This window comes from Myripristis murdjan, chromosome 18 (genome assembly GCF_902150065.1).
Source record: "Myripristis murdjan chromosome 18, fMyrMur1.1, whole genome shotgun sequence".
NCBI classification, from domain to species: domain Eukaryota; kingdom Metazoa; phylum Chordata; class Actinopteri; order Holocentriformes; family Holocentridae; genus Myripristis; species Myripristis murdjan.
In genome coordinates this window covers 23747164-23768254 of record NC_043997.1, presented here as the reverse complement: position 1 = coordinate 23768254, position 21091 = coordinate 23747164, and the positions used below count along the sequence as shown (strand labels likewise).

At 40.4% G+C, this 21091-nt stretch overlaps 1 protein-coding gene across 4 annotated transcripts in view; it reads right to left on the bottom strand.

The window, feature by feature from the left end:
• Nucleotides 1–20715, bottom strand: part of arrb2b (arrestin, beta 2b) — a 35846-nt gene extending 15131 nt beyond the window's left edge. For 2 of the 4 annotated variants that reach the window (XM_030076920.1, XM_030076921.1), the window contains exons 1-5: nt 20565–20715; nt 2762–2792; nt 2160–2240; nt 1978–2038; nt 56–100 (exon numbers count right to left, since the gene is read on the bottom strand). In XM_030076920.1, coding sequence (XP_029932780.1) covers nt 56–100; nt 1978–2038; nt 2160–2240; nt 2762–2792; nt 20565–20587 — 241 coding nt within the window. In that variant the 5' untranslated portion in view covers nt 20588–20715. The remainder of the gene's footprint in view (nt 1–55; nt 101–1977; nt 2039–2159; nt 2241–2761; nt 2793–20564) is intronic. The other 2 variants (XM_030076922.1, XM_030076923.1) reach the window with 1 other exon arrangement.
• Nucleotides 20716–21091: the final 376 nt, after the last annotated feature.

Genomic DNA, 21091 nt, shown 5'->3' with positions numbered 1-21091 from the left:
TATACAGTCAGGTCATAAACCAATTTGCCAGCTGTGTCCACCTCTGTTTTCTTACCTTTTCTGTCTTTCAGGTACTCTGGGTCTACAAGCAGCACTCCATCTAGAGAGAGCACACATGTAAAATAAATCACACTCCAACCTACATCTAGACGTGCTGTGTGTTTTTGTACATGTGTGTGTAAAAGGTGAGACTGTCTGAACGTTATGTGTTATCTAGAGTGGCTACAGCTGGAGCACATGTTTCACGTTTCAATAATTTCCTCAATACAGCTATTAAAAAAAAAAACCTCCATGTCACTTGAACAAGTTCAGTTGCATTTTAATTTGCACGCTCCTTGTTGTTAACGGGATAGACATGCTGGCTGGATGCTCCCACTGCTAACTGTTAGCCTCCTGCCACTGAGGTGGACTGACCCCCAGCTAACATTCTCAAAAATAACGATAGGTGTTATAATTGTTAATAGTGGGGCGGCTTAGCTCAATATGTCACAACAATCGTTCATTTTGTGATAAAAGCATAAAATTTGGTAGATGTGTTGGTGGATATATTTCAAACAAATCTGGATATTGGGCCATCACCAAATCGCCCCCTAGTGGCCATAGCAGGCATTTGATTTGTTAAAATGAATAAAAATATTAAAATGATTCATTAAAATATTTTAAAAATGTAAATACACATTAAATTAAGAAAAAATACAGTTATACACACTCAGTATCTCAAACACTTTCTGCCCCCACCACCACAACCACCACTGCAAGCCAGCTAGCCAACGAGCTAGCTGTAATATGCTTTCTGCAACAAGCAGTGCAGTGGACAGTCCATCAAGGTAGGCCTAAACATTTTATATCAACTGTAATAATTATGAATAAAATATGTTAGTTTTTGGATGTATACATTTTGAACATCATAGATAAAGGCTAAAGAGAAAAAGAATTATTGTGGGGAACAGTGGAGAGGTAAATATTTAAGCTAGCAAAACTAGGTAGTTAAGCTAGGTAGTTAGTTTGGAACATGTAGCTAGCTTGGAATGTAGCAAGTATGTAGCAAAGCTGTAGCTATGTTGTATGTAGCTATGTTCTGTTGTGTTACATTGTAATAAAGCTTTTTCCCACTTTAAAATGTCTCTAAATTATATTTGTGGTGCTGAAAACATGAAACAGCAGCTGTAGGGTAGGCAAAGCATTCCATGCCAGTAACCACTGGTGGCCAGTTTTAAAAATGGCTGCCACAGTCATTGCAGTGGCCCAATATCCAGATTCATTCAACATATATTCAGCAATGAGTGTACCAAATTTGGTGCTTTTATCACAAAATGAACGATAGTTTAGCTATGCCGCCCCACTATAAATAAAAGAAACAGAGTTTGAGTTTGATGATATGAATCATAAAACTAAAATAAGTCCAATAAATAAATAAATACAATCAGATTTTTTACAGCCAGAAATTGCATTAAAATGTTGACTTGTCATACTTTTTTCTCTACTTTTCTAATACTTTCAATAATTGCAGTTCCTTGAATCCAGGTAAGACATCCACATACAGGTAACACTTGAATGCAGAAATGGAAATGCGCTCGCAGTTTCATGAGCTTTCAGACTGAGTACAGATTTAGCAGCTGGAAATTTTCCATTCCACTCGTCCCATTCATCACAAACACACACAAATACACACAGAATGTTCCCCGATGTGATGTGCTACCATGGCAAAAGTGAACAACTCCCAAGAGCCTGTACTTTAAAACAACAATGTCAGCTCAACAGCTGAGGTGTGTGTGTTTGTGTGTGTGTGTGTGTTGTTCAGCGTTAATCATCACCTGTTCTACCACCATTCAACAAAGAAACCAACTTCTTTGTGTGTGTGTGTGTGTGTACATGTGCATTAATTATCATTAATGATGGCCTTGTGAGATCGATCTGAGCGTGTGTGTGTGCGTGTGTGTGTGTGTGTGTGTGTGTGTGTGTGTGTTAAACACTCACCAACTGGATCTACGTGGTCTAGGTGGTCAACAAAGTCCCGCTTCCCTAGATAAACTGTGAGCTGTGGGATAACAAAATAATGAAGATAAATCAACACACACACACACACACACACACACACACAAATTTACCTCTCTCTCACATACACACACACACACACACACACACACACACACACTGACCCCCAGCCTGTCCACAGCCTTCCTGTAGACCAGCCTGCTTGCTGGTGGGAAACTGCAGATGACATCACCTACATCTACAGCCTCCATTCAGACAAAGAAAGTTAAAAAGAAAGAAAAAGAAAGAAAGAAAGAAAGAGAAAGGATAAAAATGGGAAAAGAGAAAAGGAAAAGAGGGAAAAGGGGAGAGAGATCAAGGTACAACAAATAATGGGCCCAGGGGGGAAAAAAAACAGGGAAACGGGAGGCACAGAAAGAGAGAATTAAATACAGCTTGAGAAAAAAGCAAAACTAGAAATTAAAGAGCAAAAGAAATGAATAAAGAAAATATTTTTTAAAAAACTGAAACGAAATATAAAACCATGAGCCAATTCAGAGAAAGACAAGATAAAATTATGGGGAAAACATAAAAACAGAAAGAGAGAAATAGAGTGATGAATCCACAACAGCTACAAACTGAGAGTGATGACAGAGGTGGAGAGAGGAAGGAGTAACGAATCTCCAGGGAGATGACAATAACCCCACCTCACAATCACACACACACACACGCACACACAAGCACATACACACACACACACACGCATACACACACACACACACCCTACCTTGCAGTTGGGGCTGGACTTCTTGAACACTCTGTGGAGAGATGAGAGAATAAATATAGTTACTGTTTTTGTGCTATAAACAATCTGAGAGAGTCATCATGTGTCCCATCATGTCAGGAACCTGAAGCACCTCTGATTCCTCTGAGTTTAATAATCAGTTTTATTTTATCTTAACCAAAAAAAAACAACCATGTATTCAAGGTCTTATTTTTCGGATCAAGTCAAGGTGTGGGGAAAATCAACATCAAGAACAGACTTTTCAAAATTCCAACACTTTACTCAAGATCTACTTTCCAATTCAATAATAAATAACAATAAATAACAATAAACGAGCTGTTTCATTTCCTCAAAAATAGGTAGTGGGACTTTTCATATTGGCAAAATCCACTTTATTTGGCATAATCCACTTTATTTGTGATTGTTTATGTTCTCATATTGTTATTTTGGGAGCTGTTTTGCCACACTGTGAAAGTGAATGTAAAGACTAAACAGCTACACAACCCAACACTCTACCAAAGATCAATTTTGTTTGAAACCTGAGGTCAAACCACTGAGCGTTGTATCAATAGTCCCAGTGTACTGAACAGCCTCTCTAATGACTGATGGGTGCTCAATGAACTGATAATAATGGCATTAAAAGTGCCTTGTTTTCACAGTCCCAAGGCCACATTTTCAAACCAGCGCACTGAGTAAAGCAGAGCCGGTCACCAGCATAGTGACATTTTCATGAGGAGTGGAATCAGATTTGTTCAGATTTGTTAACTGAGCTCATGAGACTTTTATTTACTGGCTTGTTTGGAATTAGGAAGCATGAACTTAAAATGAACCAAATACCCAAAGTCAACTTTTCCACTATGGTTTGGACCACTTTGGGTTTAGTGCATCTGCAGCATGACGTAAAATCACTCGTAGCTCATTTGTAAGACAAATGACATGTAAACTGAGCATCAGAGATCTGTGCTGCTCTCGACTCCACAGATAAACACTGATCAGGATTTGGAACACAAATGTCTGTTAAAAAAAAACCTCATGTCAAGCCACACTGTCACACACACTAACACACTCAGAGCCAGGCTGGAAGGCAAGGTCTTTTGGTTGTTTTTAGCTTGATCCCAGAACAACCATGGAAACGTTCATTCAGCTTCATTATCTGTTTTATTATTTATGGTTCAGTGTGCATGTGCCAAAGTTAGCTCTGACAAGGTCAAATACACCACTTACAGAAGCCTGCACCCCTCCTTCCCTCCTTTATTTTCATAATGCACTGCAACACTTTTCCATTAACCTGGAGTGCATCAAACTATTCCTAATCCAGCTCTCGCAAACAGATTAACTTGGTGTGTAAGACAGGCGCTTACGTCGCTTTAACTCAATTTCCACCAGCCTCCTGATGCTCAACAACTTCAAGCAATGGAGCAAATTCACTTGAGTTTAAGAACATTATATATTTAACATTAAATGACAAAAAAATTAAAATTAAGTACTAAAAAAAATTGCAAGAATACTACATGAAATGACCACATAATTACAGCAAAAATTAGTAAAATAAATAAATTAATAATAATAATAAAAAAAAAACCTGGAAAATTGGCAAACAAAATTAGTTAACAATTATAAGATAATAACCAAAAAAATGTGAAAAGAAAAAAAGAAAATTATATTATAATTATATATTTAAAATTAGAGTACAACAAAATGACAATAAAAACAAAAATCACCCCCCAGATTTATGAAGAAATAACATGGGCTCTAGGGTTTCAAAGACTTTTTTTTTTTTTTTTTTTTTTTTTTTTAATGGAAACAGGCCTGTTGTTGGTGACTCACTGCTGTTTAGGAGACACATTTCCCATTCACTGTGAAGCTTGGATTCATCGCCTCCTCTGTAGATAAGATTTCCCATCAGTGACCACACCAACACCATTTGGGCCAATATGGAAAATCTACCGCCCCTCAGTTATTGGGGATGGGACACTGCTCTGCCTCTGCCACACCATCTGACTGACGCTGATAATCTGCCTTCATTTTCACATAAAAACGTTGCCTAGTTCTGGTAGAACAACAGTTGTTTTTCATTAAATTCTTCAGTCAATTACTGAAACTGGTCTTAGGAGAGATCTTGGATTTACGTCTTAAATTATTCCTTGTTATACGTAGTTAGTACATTGTACGGCATGTTGTTTATGTGTCAAAAAATCATCAGTGGCTAAAAATGTGCCTTATGGACTGAGGAAAATGTATGAACATGTCATCTCAGGTGAACTTTGTTATTTTCCAAGCTCTCACCAATTTTCCCCAAACATTTTATCAAGTTCTTGAATTTTCCAGGTGTTTTCCATGACTGGAAACCTTTTGTGTAAATGTCCAGGTTTTACAGGGGTGTGTGGCAGCCCTGACAGTGGATTACATCGCAGACAAACACACACCAGCACCTTGGGCTGCGCGATAAATTGATATTACACTGATATCAAGATGGGAGACTAGATATCATCTGGGATTTTGGATATCGTGATATCATGATCTGACACAAGTGATGTCTTTCCCTGGTGACATTTTCTGAATTTATGAGACTGTTGTAGCTGTTATATTACTGGCCTGCTTGATGACGTGCTCGGTCATCATGTCCACATGAGTAGTGTTTATTTAAATTTAAATATGTGATGAAAATACTTATATTGCCCAGCCCTACCAGCGGCACTCTGTTATCACATCTCATTTGTTGTCATATGCACACACACACACATGCACACGCACATCACATTTGTTGTCATATGCACACACTCATGTATGCACACACGCACACACACACACACACACACACACACACACACACACACACACACACACACACACACACACACACACACACACACACACACACAGTTCCAGAAAGCCAGCCCTCAGGGACTGGTCTGAATAAAAAGCAGCAGTGAGGACTGATTGGCTGACAGCTCAATGAGCTGAAGACAGAAAGGACGGACGTGATAAATTAGAACTAAATTTGCACTGGAAGATCATTCAGATCTGCGTGTACAAATTTAGGCTGGCTCACATCATGTCTATAGCTATATGCAGACCAACAATCAGACCAGAATGGACAACACAGTTCAGCATGGGGCCTGTCTATGAACGTGTGTGCCTGTTAGATCAGATTAGATGAGATTAGAATACAGTGGCTGAAACTTTAATGATTTCACAAGGAAATGGAGTCATTGCAAAGAAAGCCAGAATAAAAATACCAAAAACTGCTGTGTTTTTTCAAAATCAATCAAGCACCAGTTCCACATTTGGGATGCATTATTTCCAAAAGCATGATTGAAAATAAGAAAAAAAAAAATCTGGCTTTGCGGTATAAATGTCACCATATTGTCGAAAGGCATTTAGTTTGTGTTGTGTTGTGAAGATGCTTACACACCAACAACAAAATGTTGTTTTTGAAAGAAATCAAGTGAATTTGCTCAGGTTTAACACTATAAGCAAAATCTGTTTTTTTCATGCCAGGGTCCTGAGGGCAAAAGCACTTCTAATGGGGGTCTGTGGGCTTAATGAAAGTCAGTTTGGGCATCTGGAACATGAAAAAGTTTGAAAACCACTGGATTAATCGATTAATCATTCAACATAAAATTAATCTATTATAATTTTGATGATCGATTAGTCCTTTCATTAATTTATGAAGTAGACTTGCCAAACATTTGCTGCTTATAGCTTCACAAATGCTAAGATTGCCTTGCTTTTCTCAGTTTCATAACATTGCCAAATGCAAACGAACTACTCCTGCTCATGAGGTGTCTCTCTGCAGGTGTGTAGCAAGAAAGATAGTCGACATGTAGAACGGAGATAGCTCTGCACACTGCTGGTGCCGGCAAAACCTCACACTTTTATTCACAAAAAAACCTGCAGTGTTTATCAGAAATAATTAACTGTGAACTATCACGTGTTTGACATCTGGCAAATCTAGCAAATCAGTGTGTCAACCCCTGTTTCATGTCTCCAACTAAAATGTTGCAGTTCATCAGGAAGTTTTGCAAGTTATACCAGTATAACTGTCTCCATTACAAAACAAAAAGGGGGTTATTTCTGCTGGTCAGACTAACTTGACATCGCTTTGTGTGTGATGGACTTTTTTTCTCATTAGTCTTAACCTTTTTTTTTTTTTTTTTTTAGAGATTATTTGTTGGCATTTCTGCTTTATTTGACAGTCACAGTAGAGAGAGACAGGAAAGGCAGGGGAGAGAGAGGGGATGATTTGCAGCAAATGGCCTGAGGTCAGATTTGAACCCAGGACGCTGTGATCAGGACTCAGCCTTAGCACGTGGTACGCACTCTTATTAAGTGAGCTACCGGGGCGCCCCAGTTTTAACCTTTTAGTCTTAAAATGATTAATTTTCACTTTTGTTTTTGTTTTCACAGTTTGCAGGGAATTGTTTTCTGATAAAGATAACACAAGAGAGCAACTGCTGTGGATGAGCTAAAGAAATGGCAGCAGTGAGTGAAGCTTTTATTTTACACAAATTAAACACATTTTGACAATATAGGCTCTTTAATGTATATGCACATATTTATACACCACAACAGTGAAGAGAAGAGTTGGAGAGACAGATCCTGTGTGAAGTGACTTGGCATGAGGATGTGATGAGAAAAACTATCTGCCTTGCAGATCTCTACTGTTGTTCTTCCTCCTGCTGCAGGATATGCAGACAGCTGTAGTTTTAAATGAGGACCTTTAGCATGTAGCTGTGCAGGAATGTGCTGCCTTGCACATTCTGAGGAACGATGGCGAGGACTGAGAGGACAAATACATAAGCACATTATCGCCCGAAATGGCCTTTCCTTAGTCAGTAGTGTACTTCAAACCTTTCTTGCAAATCCCTTATCTTCGAGGAAAAAAAAACAACAACTTGTTATCATAACACAAACTCTGAGCCAAAACCACTTACATAACTCAGTGCAGAATGGTATGTTGCTACTGAGGTCAGCAACCCCTAAATAAGAACCCATTAGCAATGAGGTTAGGCTAAACCAACCCACAGCAGCATTTAAAATTCTCACCACTATATTAATTACATTAAAGTCCATGAAAGCTGCACCCACAAAACCAACAAAAACTTTACCCGTTTTTTCACCATTAGTGCCCTCCTGGTTGCCTGTGAGGCTCCTGCACTACTTCTGTCATTGGTTACACACAATGTCAATCAGTGATATCAATCAAGGGAGACCAGGTCACCTGTCTTTATATTGGAGCACTGTGTTTGATTATAATCGGTCATCACAGGCCATAATACACTAAATTCCCCATCTCCAATCTTAAATTGAGATAAGAAGCGTAGAAGCATAGATTTTTCCAAATTTCAAACAGGAAAATCCTAATTTAAGCTAGGATAGGAACACCCACTTAGGAACTGTTAATGATTATGTTCCTAAATCAGGTCCTGACCCTTATTACCATGGTTACCATGGTCTGTAAATCTCTGTAATATGGACTCTGTTTCCTTTGCTTCCTGTGTGAAATGGGTAAGGATATTTAACAGGGTTCTTTGCTTGCGTAAGAACCCTGTTAGAGGTTGTTATACAATAACCAAATTGAAGCAGGCTGAAAATAGCATTGCACAATGGTAATGTGTCATGGCAATAAACTAAAATACCTTTGAATAATTTTGCAAAGATATCCACCATGTTTTTCACACAACATATGGGCATAAGGAGCCACAGTCGGGCCGGCCATCTAACACTGTATGATTTTCTGTCGAGTGAAACCTGCTCGCCCAGCATTTCCCTCTTATGTGTCCACGCATTGCAACTACAGTGACTAATCTATGCATGAATTTCATGTTTTTTTCCAGCAAATATTTTTGTTATAACTACACCGGGCCAGCAAAGCAGTTTTATGTGACAGGTATGGAATCTGGGCAGTGCTAATAATGCATTTTAGCTGAGAGGGGATGAATTTTAAGCGTTGCTTTTAAATTATGAGCTCTGCGGCTATGAACTTTGGTGAGAACAATCAATAATCCGAACGGCGCAAAAAGTGGTATGACTGGTAAAAGCAAAACAAAACCAAACACAGAAATCCGCACAGAAATCCACGACTCCAACCGTGTAATTTCTTCAACAATTAGTCACCACAAACCAACAGGAAAAAGAAAATAGAGCACGGCTAAACTTTCAGAAGCTCAAAGTGGCACATAAGAAAACCTGCACATCAACACCACTTTTGTTCTCCTAGCTAGATGAACTAGAGTGGGCCCTCTGCTGCTGGTGTCCTGCTGGCTTGGTGCAGGTTACAGGAATTCAAGGCTGCTAGAGTACAGGTCATAGGGTCACCACAACCAAGAGGAATCCTCTTTTGGGGGCTACAAATGGCAACTACCTCGATTTCACGATATCTTGCGTGCAAACAGACATGACATTTTCCGGATGGTGGCACTACAGCACAGGTCATGATGTCACCAAAACTGACAGGGTTCATACTCTGAGGAGCATGAATGTGCCCAACACTCTGCCTGAGTACGGCAATCTGTCCAACAGATTTGGAGCTACAGAGCACGGGCTAAAAATGCGGTGGCCTTGAGAGCTCAACAAACTGTAGCTGAAGAAAACACATGCAAACAGACAAAACTCAAGCAAGTTGAGAAAACAATACACAACTCAATACAGAAACATGCAGCAGTTAGAAGATGTGCTACAACATACCAAACGACAATGGAGGTGTTTTCAAAGGACACTCAGAAGTGACAAATGTGTCTGGTTACTGCAAACAGCCACTCAAAAAATTAGTTTATAGACCCTGAAAATACATTTTTGATTGAAGAAGAGTAACGTTACCAGGTCAACGTAAAGTCGGCTAAAAACAATGCAAGGCTAACGCTAACTCAATTCAAATTTATTCATATAGCACCTTTCATACAAAGTGTTTCATACTGCAAGATTAAAAGAATACAAAAATAAAAATACAATAAAAATGAAAACAATAGAAAATAATAAAAAATGTGCTAGACCAAAAATGACAACAAAAACTATAAAATGTTAACCACAAATACATAAAAGTCACTAAAAATAAACTAAAATAAAAAAAAAATTAAAAAAAAAAAAATAAATATGAAAAACAGTGATTAAACTGAAAAATTGAGGCCGTAACATTACTCCAAAATAAAAGCCAGGTTTAAAAGACAGTTGACTTAGTGGCCTTTTAAGAACACCTAACACTGCCTTGCTACCGACCAGCTCTGTTCAAGGGCAGCAGTCTCAGTGGCTAAGCCCAACAGGCTGACATTCATCACCTCAAGTGTCCTCTGGAAACACTCACATTTTTCTGCAGGCTGCATGCGTCTGTATCGTGTTGTGTTGCCTGAATCTGCGGCTCATTTTCTAAATGCGGCGTATGTGTTGTCAAAATGATGCGTTCTTAAGGTCATCAGAGCTGACAGGGTTGATCCTTTTGGCAGTATGAACGTGCTTGCCAAATGTTGTGGCAATCAAACTAACAGATGTCAAGATGCATTACCCTGGAGTTAGGTGCTGGATGGACAGACAGATGGACGGACAAAGGGACAGAAGCAAGCAGGACGTGGTCTAAAGCTGAAGCTGGTGTCTGCTTGTCTCGATCTAAAACGGTTGGACACAGCGGGTTTCGTTATCAGCATGCCACTGGTGGATTTCTGTAAACCGCTTCTACGATGGAACAAAGGCCGTGCGAGAAGACCTTGTTAGGTTTTGTGGTTCGCTTTAGATACACAGAACACAAACACATGTAGAAGCATTTGCTTACAGGCAAATTAACAGGGGAGTTCTCTCCGGTTTCGAATAAGCCACTTCCTTTACTCTCTCGCACAACAATCACATGATATCTGACCATCGTTCCTCTCCATCTATAACTCGAGGAAGCTCTGCCTTTCCGTTCAGCCAAGCACTATGCCTCTACAAAATTATTTTTAATATTGTTTGTACAACAGAAAATATGGAAACACTGACTGGAGTACACTGAAAAAATGCTGTACTGTGTAATCAAAACAAATGTAATTATTTAAAAGCATGTAGAAGCTGTAGGCGCTTTATGTTTTTTTTTTTTTTAAATGCACCTCGCTCATTTAGAAATCACGATATCAAAAAATAAAAATCACAATAAGAGAACAACCCAAAAACAATGACAGACTTGATGAAGACTGCAAAGAAAGACAGAGACATACAGAGAGACAGAGAGAGAGAGAGAGAGAGAGAGACGGAGTGTTAAGATTGCTTAATCATTCTGTGCTCACACTTCCTCTTTGCATGCTCATTTCCTGCCAGGAACAGCAAGACCCCACCACCATCACACACACACAAACACACACACCACAAGTGCCATACCTAAAATCCTGATAGTGAGTAGCTCCCGGGCATAACAGCAGGATCACAGGGCACTCTTCATCATCATCATCATCATCCCTCTGTCCTTCATCCCTCCATCACTAAGCCTCACACTCACGTACCCACATGCCCGCGCGCACAAACACAAACAGGTTTAGCGGTGGCGAGGGTGAACAGCTTACCCTAAAGAAACACACCGGCACTAATCTATTTAAGTGCGCGGCGGGATGAATCCCACGCTAAAATGCTCTGAAAGACAATGACAGTGTTTAAAGTGATTAGGTCAAGCGTCGACCTGTTGGCCCTGCCTCAAATTCAGTTGATTATGTCTGAGCAAGATGGAGTCCATTTGATTCTTTCTTACAACTCAGGAAAGTCTCAAAAGCACATCTTCTAACCCTCCCATGTGCACTTTCGCCAAATTCTTTATTGTCACCACATCAGGGCTATTCAACTTCAATAGCAAGGGGGCCAAATATGAAAATCACTGGAGGCACGGAGGCCACACACAATATTTTGTCAATTAACGGCTATAAATAACTGAGGGTAGTGTTAATAAATATACTACCTCATGGAATAAACTGGTCACCTGCATCAGTGACCGTTTCATCAATAACAGCAAGCGTACAGTCCCTGTTTGTGACTCTTGTGTCTGCTAAGTGTCCAGGCAACACGTAGGGATGTGGTCATGGCTCTCTCTTGTTGTGTGCAAAAGCGAGCAGAAGCCACTTGACTTTGTTGAAAAGATGTCAGCAGTCCCTGTTATGTGCTTTCCCTCTGCGCTCCTCCGAGCCTGCAGGAAAACTGCTAGAAAATGAGTCGTGACTTGTCTTGCAATGATTCTTCACATCGTACTCCTTCATCACAGCGATGAATCCGTGGAACAGTAACCGCACCGGTTTAGTATTTGTTGCAGCTGATAAAGTAAATAAATACTTGTCAGTCCATTCACTCTGGAACTGGCAATTTTCAGCGTCAACTTTATGTTTCTTTGGCTTGTTAGGATGTTCTTAGCTTGATGCTGGCGAACCCGAGGCCGCGGTGCAAAGACAGCCAGCATGACGTGGCACAGCACACACACAGCACGTACGTGCGCGGGAAAGGTAAGGTGACATACCATAAAGATGTTTCCAACACACACAGGATGTGGTTCAGATGTCTCAAAGAAACTCAGCACAGATATAGGTCTGTGGTTCAGAGACATGTACCTGATGTGCAGGTAGCGTCTGGCGGGCTAAAGAAAAAATAGAAAGGGCTGTAGTTGAATAGGGCTGCTTTACACCTTTACACAAACTGACGTTTTTAGAAAGTGAAAATTATTACAGAAAAAGCACTATGACATCAACAAGGCAAACAGCCAATCACTGCAAAGAATGTCAGGGGAGCGTCGACACGACACCGATCTCGGTCTTGACTCGGCCTCCAACTGCTTTGGATCTGGTCTTCACTCACAACTGGACTGAACCTTTCCTTGGAATTACCTTGGACTCTGCTGAGGTAGTCTGCACTACAGCCCTGTGATCAAGTACTTAAAAAGGCTCATTTATGCGCAACATTGAATATGTATACGGCCATTGTCCGTATTTGTGGCCATTTTCAGGAAGCTTATGGATGCAGACGAAACGGAGCAGCGGCACCGGAAATCACGGAGGCAATGTGGCCAAAAGCAAGACCGGTCTATGAGTGAGAGACAAAAGAATGTTGCAATGTATTTAATAGCCTTACAGACCACCGCTGTCTACAACACTGCCTCCACTTTTGCCTCCACTTTTGCCTCTTTCGATTACGACTTCCTCCGCCGTTGCCAAGTTTGTCGTCAGAAACTTTCGACTCTGTGCTGCCCCCTAGTGGATTAATTGCTTCACATCCATGCCAACATAAAGGAAACATGGAAGTAAGCGGGCAGTGAAGGTTACATTGTTTGAAACGGATGTATTCATTTTGATCTGTAAAAGGGAGTAGAAATGAGCCTTAACTCAGATGTAAATGAAACAGAATTCACCGCACTGCCAAAAACTGACCTTCCATGGGTGAAAAGGCAGAAAAATGAAGTGGTTCTCCATTGATTTTCCAAGCTTTGTAAAATTAAAAACCATAAGTGGCCTTGAAACATGAACATCTGGTGAATATAAGAGGGAGACCTAAAGGTTTTGTTGCTGGTTTTACATCGAGCTGTCCTTTCAGCCCTCCTACCTTACCCTTCTCTGTGAAATTGCAGGCTTTGCAAATTGCAGTCCTTTTATTTGGGCCAACGGATTTAGCCAAATGTTATTGCAAAACACACTGCAGCTAATGCACTGCTGCTGCTGTGCTCGCCCGTACATCAAGATATGACATCACAGTAATGTGCGACCTAAAAATAAAGACTTCACTCTTTTTATACAATACATCAATGCCACTCCTTACAAACGCTCTTTGTTCCCAAGTCTCTAATTTAGAGCTGGAGTGTAAATCTTTCTACAAAACAAAGTTCCATTATGTTATGAATGTCTTAAGCTTGTCATGTGTTACAGCCATGCAAAAATTCCCAAAATCATTTCACTATCTGGAATAACCTCTGTCTCTCAAGCAAATAAGATTAGGATATTTCTATAAACACACAGAGTGCATATTTAGAAGCATGAGAAAATGTCAACAATTAGTATCAACTGTGCAGCCACACACACACACACACACACACACGCACACACACACGCACACACACATGCACACACACTCACTCGCACAAACACACACAAACAGCAGAGGCGATGTTGTAAACATGACATTAAAGTTAGCGCGCACACACACCGCACACACAGCGGGCGAAGTGTGAAAAACAGGACGGCGGTATTTTCCAGGAGTTGTTCCACTGGTCGAGGGGGGATGTGGGAGTGGTCAGCGTCACTTCCACACACACACACACACACACAAATCACATGTACAAACACACTTATCTTAATACTTTCCATACACACAAAGCTTATCTAAACAGATAACACACAAATACTAATATGCACACTGTAAAACACAGAGAGATACAGAGGAACAAAGAGACCAGTGGGAACATGCATGAGCAAAAAAATTAATTTTTTTTTTAAAAAAAGGGCATGGATAAAAAGGTAAAGACACCCCATCCGTCTCCAGTATGGGCCGATTTATCAACATGTAGCTCTACAACAGCCACCGTGCAATTCACTTAGACAGATTAGTGCGTGTATTTGTGTGTGTGTGTGAGAGAGAGAGAGAGAGAGAGAGAGAGAGAGGACAGAGTTGAGAAGGAATAGAGACTAAAGGCAACAGGGCTAAAGGGAGCACCCAGAATAGGGTTTATGTTAGGGTGCTTGTTTTTGTGTCTGCTAATATCTTGTGAAACATTATAGATTCACTTGTGCACAGTATCAATGTTTGAGTTTTCACATTAATTTGCACAGATGCACATTTGAGTGAACATATGGCATGTTTGTTCCCTGCCTTTAGCTATTTGAACTGGAACTGCTCTGTCATGTCCATGCTGCAGTCGCTCTGCATATTAAAACACTGCGAAACACGGCTGATTTAGATGGTATTGGAGCTATTGCGAAAGTTTAAACAGGAAGACAACTTGCTTTTGCATGCTTTCTCCAGTTTTATATATAAATTTCCCCCCTCTGTCAAGTTTCCTCACCATTTGCTGTTATTTGCTGCTTCTGCTCTTCTGATTTAACCTACCAGATCTTCACAAGATGGTCAGAGGAATGTATAGAAATAAAAATCAATTCACTTAAGTGTTGCTATCCTGTTTTTCTTCCATTCTGAAATTGATTTTTGTTTTAATTCCTGAATTGATGCAATGCAATGCAAAGCAATAACCTGTAATATCATTTACATTTACATGCACTTTAGTAGTCAGGTTACTCTCAGAAGACCAGATTTTGCATGAATCCATGCATTCACTTATGGAATTAAGTCCTGCCTCCAAATTGGTATTGCAAATTATACAGAAACTGTATTGATTATCAAAAATCCAAAAGAAATAACTCAGAGATGGACTGTGCACTTTGTAGGAACAAAATTCAAATCAGCAGGTTTGAATAGTTATTCTTGTACTGTCATTCTTAGTTCAACAAGTTTTATCCAGTACATGGGTTTCCTATCTGAACTGTAGTAGAGCTGCCTGGTTGCTCCTAAATACCCTCCACTGCACTGGAGCGTCACCAGCAGAAAGCAGAACAACACTGACTGGCCTGTTTCCCCACACAGAAAAGGAAACACAATTCTAAGGGAACGTGTTAAAGCTTTCTCCAAACGATACTGGAGACCACACAAGAGGTGACGTGATTTTCATTTGTGATTTGCTTGGGAAAAGCAGAAATACTGTTTTGCATGAGCACCGACAGCAACCACTGCTGAAAACAAGGCAGGAGCAGCCCAGCAACAAGCAGTCAACGGCCAAGACGCAGACAGAAAAAAAAACAACCACAGCGATGTGTGCTTAACATCACAGATGGAGACAAACTGCTAAAAAAAAAAAAAAAAAGAAAGAAAACACCACAGATATGAGCACTTTGCACCAAAGACGGGGACATCATTTTAAAATGAGAGAAACACGGAGATCACCACTTAAACTACAACTAATTCCTCTGTAACACCACCCTGCTGGTCAAGTGAGTAGTCATGTACATACAGTGGTGGCTCTCAGTATAAGTCATATTACAGAAGCTGGCCCACAGACAGCTTCAGTGTCTTCACTGTAAGTAGGGAGACGACAGTGCTGAGAGTGGAAGATAGGATTACAGTCATTGTTGTACATTCTCAAACTGAGATCATTTCTACTGAATGAAATGAGATTGTCCACACAAATAGTACTGACAATAGTAGTGACAATAGCAGTAATCGTAGCCCCATATTAAGGTGTCTTGTGTGGGGGAAAAGCAACCCAAATTGCATTTTTAAAAAATCTGCCAATTAAACGTGTCCTTAAGCAAACGCGAACAAATTGGATAATGCACATTTAAAAAGCAACAAGTGGCACAACCCATTTTCTGAGGAAATTACTTTTTTTCTTTGACTGTTATCACATCAGTGAATGGATGTTATCAGTCGTATCCACCCGCACAGGTATGGGTTAGTAGGTCCCTGCTACACCTTCTAGTGGGATAGAGGGTCGTTATCATCTATTCCTGTCGTCAATTGCTCTTAACCACTCAAAAGTCACATTAGCTTACATTAGCTTATCTTTCGTAAGATACTTGGTTAAGGTTAGGGAAAGGTCTTTGTTAGTCGTAATAACACTAGCTAGCTCACTAGATAGACTCTTCTGTGATTCCTTGGTGGTGGAACGAGGTTCCAAACTCCATTCGGATCTCAGAGTCCCTCTCAATTTGTAAGAGAAGTCTAAAAACCCAGCTCTTTAGGGAACATCTTCTCACCTAATGGATTGGGTAATCCCTCATATAATTGGGAAAAAAAATGTCTTTATGCTTTCTTCCTTCCTCTGTGCACTTTATGCACTCTATACGTTCGACTTGTGGCTCCTCTGTCCTCTGGATCAGAACCAGAGTTTTACAGCACTTGATGTCGTTGTTCTCTACTGAATAGATCTTTGTTTGTGGTGTATAAAAATCTCACATGTAAGTCACTTTGGATAAAAGCGTCTGCTAAATGTGTATTGTAATTGATCTTTTCCTTAATGAATCAATTTGAAGTAAACATATTGGTATCTTATGAACCTGGAAGACCTAAGAAATCTGTACCAAGCGTGTCATGTTAGCTTGACAACAAGGGGACTAAATATCTCTCTAAAGTTAGACTAAATTTTGCAGAGGGGAATTCTGGCATGGCCATTTTCAGCGAAGTCCCTTGACCTCTGACCTCCAGCCATGGCTCTCCTCTGCAGTTTGGGCCACAAACCATGTATTACAGCTGTGTTGTTGTGGCCTGTTGTAAAATGGTGTATTTGTGCAGACTGGGGCCTAAACAGTCTTGGAGTTGCATCAGTTGGGTTTGACTGGAAAACTGAGACTCTTGGGGATTCAATGAGCCACATTTGAGTCATGTGTGCTGATGTCAGCCCCCATAGGAGTCATTTCACTGAAGTGAAACCAGATTATTTGGAAATTGACATCACTGTATAAAATGACCTGTAGTGACCTTTAAGATAATAACAGCCTCATGAAACTTTACATCCACAAACTAGAGGATAATTCAAAAAATAAAAATCACAATAAATCATAACATTTGAACTGCAATATTTGTAGAATCGCAATACTTATTGAATCGGGGCCAAGGTATCGTGCTGCAATCGTGGTGCAAGGTATCGTGATAAACATATCACCCCAGCCCTAATAGTTCAGGTTAGCAACGTTTGCTTATGTTAGCTAGCTAAAAATGAACCCGGTTCTTGCTTAAGTCAGGACTTGATCCCGGGGCTCCAGAGTGAAGGTCCATGTGATTTATCCTTCCACCATCCCAACCACCTCCTGACCTCATCTGTTTTTACACTTCATTACAGTACATCTGGTTCCAAAGTCCCATTTGACTGGTTCAGACAGACTGATGACAGGAACAGATGCTAACAGCCTCTGAGCCACTTGAAGGTAGAGTAGGGACCCACTAACCCATACCTGTGGGGGTGATTATGACTGGTAATGTCCATTCAATGGTGTGATAATGGTCGAATCAGGTGAGCCATCTTGCCATCAAGTGAAAGGTGAGACAGAAACCCAGTATTGTCGATTAGCAGTCGAGGGGAGCACCAAGAAACTAATGAGGAGATTTCCTGTTATCTGGATGTGATCACATCCAGATAACAGGACAACCCAACGCTCTACCAAAGCTCAGTTTAGCGTTAAAAACTACTAGTTAGTTTAGTATTCTAGGAGGGAAACACAAATTCCATCATCATGGTTGTTAAAAAAAAAAAAAAAAAGATCATGATAATAAAATCATCAACACACTTAATAATGTAAGCACCATCCCACCCTTGAAGTAATTCAACCTCAGACACCTTGTTGGAAGCTAGATTAAGTCAGGCAGGTAAGTTTATGATTAAATTTTGTTTTTGGTTAGGTCACATAGTGTTACCTTAAGTGTACTCAGGCATTTTTTCCCATTTAATAAGGCTATATGTAACAATTTTGTTACTGACAGGTGTAAAGCACTTGTTAACACATTTGTGGTGTGGTTGGAGGTTTTATGTTACAGGTTAGTTGTGCAAAATAGGAAGTTTTCAGTGACATAAACACGGCTTCAGTAAATGGGGTTGTTGCCTTATTTCAAGTAACTATGTTTGTACGTTTTAACACATATGAGCTGTCAGTTTACAGTTTTTGTGTATTTTTCTCCACTCGAGATTGTGGTCAGACCTATAGGCCTGTCTTAGTGTGTGTAGCTTATAGCTCCCTAAGCCCGTCCCTCTTGCTCTTTTTCCACTCAGCTTCTTAAATGGTGGTTGATCTAAACAATGTTATCTTACTGTCAAACTTCCATTTAAAAATGGTTAATTACCACAATGTACACTGTAGTTCTGCTGATGGTTACTGGCTGTATCTTTGTTATGACCAAATCAGTTAAATGTTAAATGGTTAGAGAACTTGTGATCATAAAGTTCACATTGTTCTATGATGCTTATCTGCCACTGGCTACCTGTAGCTTTTAGAACTCATTTTTAAGTTGTTTTACTTGGTTATAAAGCTATTAATGACCTTGCTCCGCCAGAGAATTTCCTTTCATTTTATGTTCCAGCCAGATCACTAAGGTTCCCCAAAGCTTATCTTTTAAATGTTCCCATAAAAGTACTGATGAGGCTGTTTTCTGTTTTTGTGCCCCTAAACTGTGGAACACGCTGCCCCGAGATATCACAACAGCAAGCTCGCTTGGTATTTTAAAAAGACAACTCAAAGACCTATCTTTTCAATGTGGCTTTTATTTTGAAGTAATGTTACAGCCTTAGTTTTTGATTTTAATCAATAGTTTTCATATTTATTTTTATCTTTGTGTTTATTTTATTGACTTTTATTTATTTGTTTTTAAAATTTTATCATTTTAATTGTTGCAATATTTAGTCTAGCATAAATTTTTAGCGTTGTCTATTGTTTTTATTTTGTGTCTGTGTTCTTTTAATCTTGCAATGTGAAGCACTCTGGGCTGCAGTTTTCATTAATGGTGCTATTTATATATTTATACAAAGGTGAGCTTAGCTGAGTGGTCTGATGAGACTCATAAGTTAACTTATAGTGGTGACCGCACATTTAATCACATGATTCATGTTTCATATGATTAAAGAAATAGATAAAAAAATATACCATGACACACAGAAGAGCGTCCTTTGACCATTACCACGTCAAATGCAGTGTATTAAGATAGTAGAGACTGGCAATAAGTCAGTAAGTGACATCTTCCTCGGCACTGTGTGAGGTATTTAACTTTACAGACATTCAAATCCACATGAACTTTGGTGTAGTGTGTTTACATCCTCGCCCCAAATGCAGTGATGGGAGTTTCCGGATCAAGGCAAAGTGACATGTTTGATACAGCCCAATTTCTCTGTAGTCGACAGTCGTGAGGAAGAGAGGAAGTGGCTCCTCAGCCCAACTAGCTGTACAGTGTTTACACTCCAACTGCTGAGGGCCTCGGCTCGCAGAATAAAACACACCACATCAATTTAGGCCAGCTCCAGTGACATATGTCAGACGCACCGCATATTCATGACGGTATTCGTGTTTACGTAAAGGCTGTCGAGGCAGGAATGTATACAGAGGTTCAAGCGAGGTTCGTTCGATTTGCCAACCCCGCCCTGCCTGTGGCGAACCTGACACAAACCGCCACCGCCACCGCGAACGGAGCCCCGCACCGGCACCAAGTTTTACATGATAAATGTGTGAGATAAATATTACATCGACTGTACGCCTCCCTCCTCCGCTTTGTAACGCACCCCTCCTGCAACTAGCGCCGATACGTCCCGTTTTCTCGTATGGCGAGCGGTCTCACGCCAGTCTGCTTTGAAAAATATGGGAACTTTGCGTGGCCTCGCTTGTCGGTAAATGCATACACGAGGCAGAACATTATCTTCAATATTTTATACAGTAGTAAGACTCGCTTTTACATTCGGCACTGATGCTATACGCATAGTGAGACTTATTTCGATACAATTTTAACTTTAATAATTGGTTACACACTAATTCCCGTGTTACAAACTAGACACCGGCAGCGAGCATTGAGAATCAGTTCTAAAAGTTTACATTTTACTGCAGATTTGTTCTGCTTAGTTATGTGCGCCGAATTTATAGCAAGCCCCTTGTGATTTTCAAAAGGTCGGTTGCAACGTCCTACCAGATATGTGCGTTTAGCTATAAGGAAGAGATGAAATTTGCAGGTTTTTGAACACAGCTCGGCGTTAAATTGCCTCATTACGAGAGCGCGGAGCGTATTGGGGTTACCCTGCCACATACATCCTCTGATACTGGAGAGCAAACAAATCAAGTCAAGAGTGTGGTTCTCTTACCTGGTCCCCGACTTGTCCCCCATCTCCTCAGGCCTGCTGTGGACAGTGTTTCCAGTCAGCACTGGTGTGGTTTTGCTGGTTCTGGTGGTTTTTGCTGGTCCAGTTGTTCCTGCCTCTTTCTGTGCCTCTTGATCTCTCAGTCTGTTTCCGCAGCCTGGGGATGGAAGCCACGCCCACCCGGTGTGATCGGCAGCTCGTGCCGCCAACAAACTCCACGTAAGTGACGTCCATCAGCTGCGGGACAGGCAGTCTTGGGCCAGTCCTGACGCCGGGAGCACCAATCAAAACAACTGTAGCAAAGAGGGGCGTGGCACACGGCTGTCACTACAGATCTTGAAGTAATTTCATTTAAGTGATGGACTGCCTATATACGCCGTGATGTAGTGTTCAGTGTAAAGTGGGTAAAGCAAGTGCTGCAATCTATGATCATCTTGTGGGCCTGCAGCCTCCAAAAGAAAAAAAAAAAATCAATTATATTTTCACAAAAGCATTTACGTAGGTATGCATTTCTCACATTAAAAGTAGAG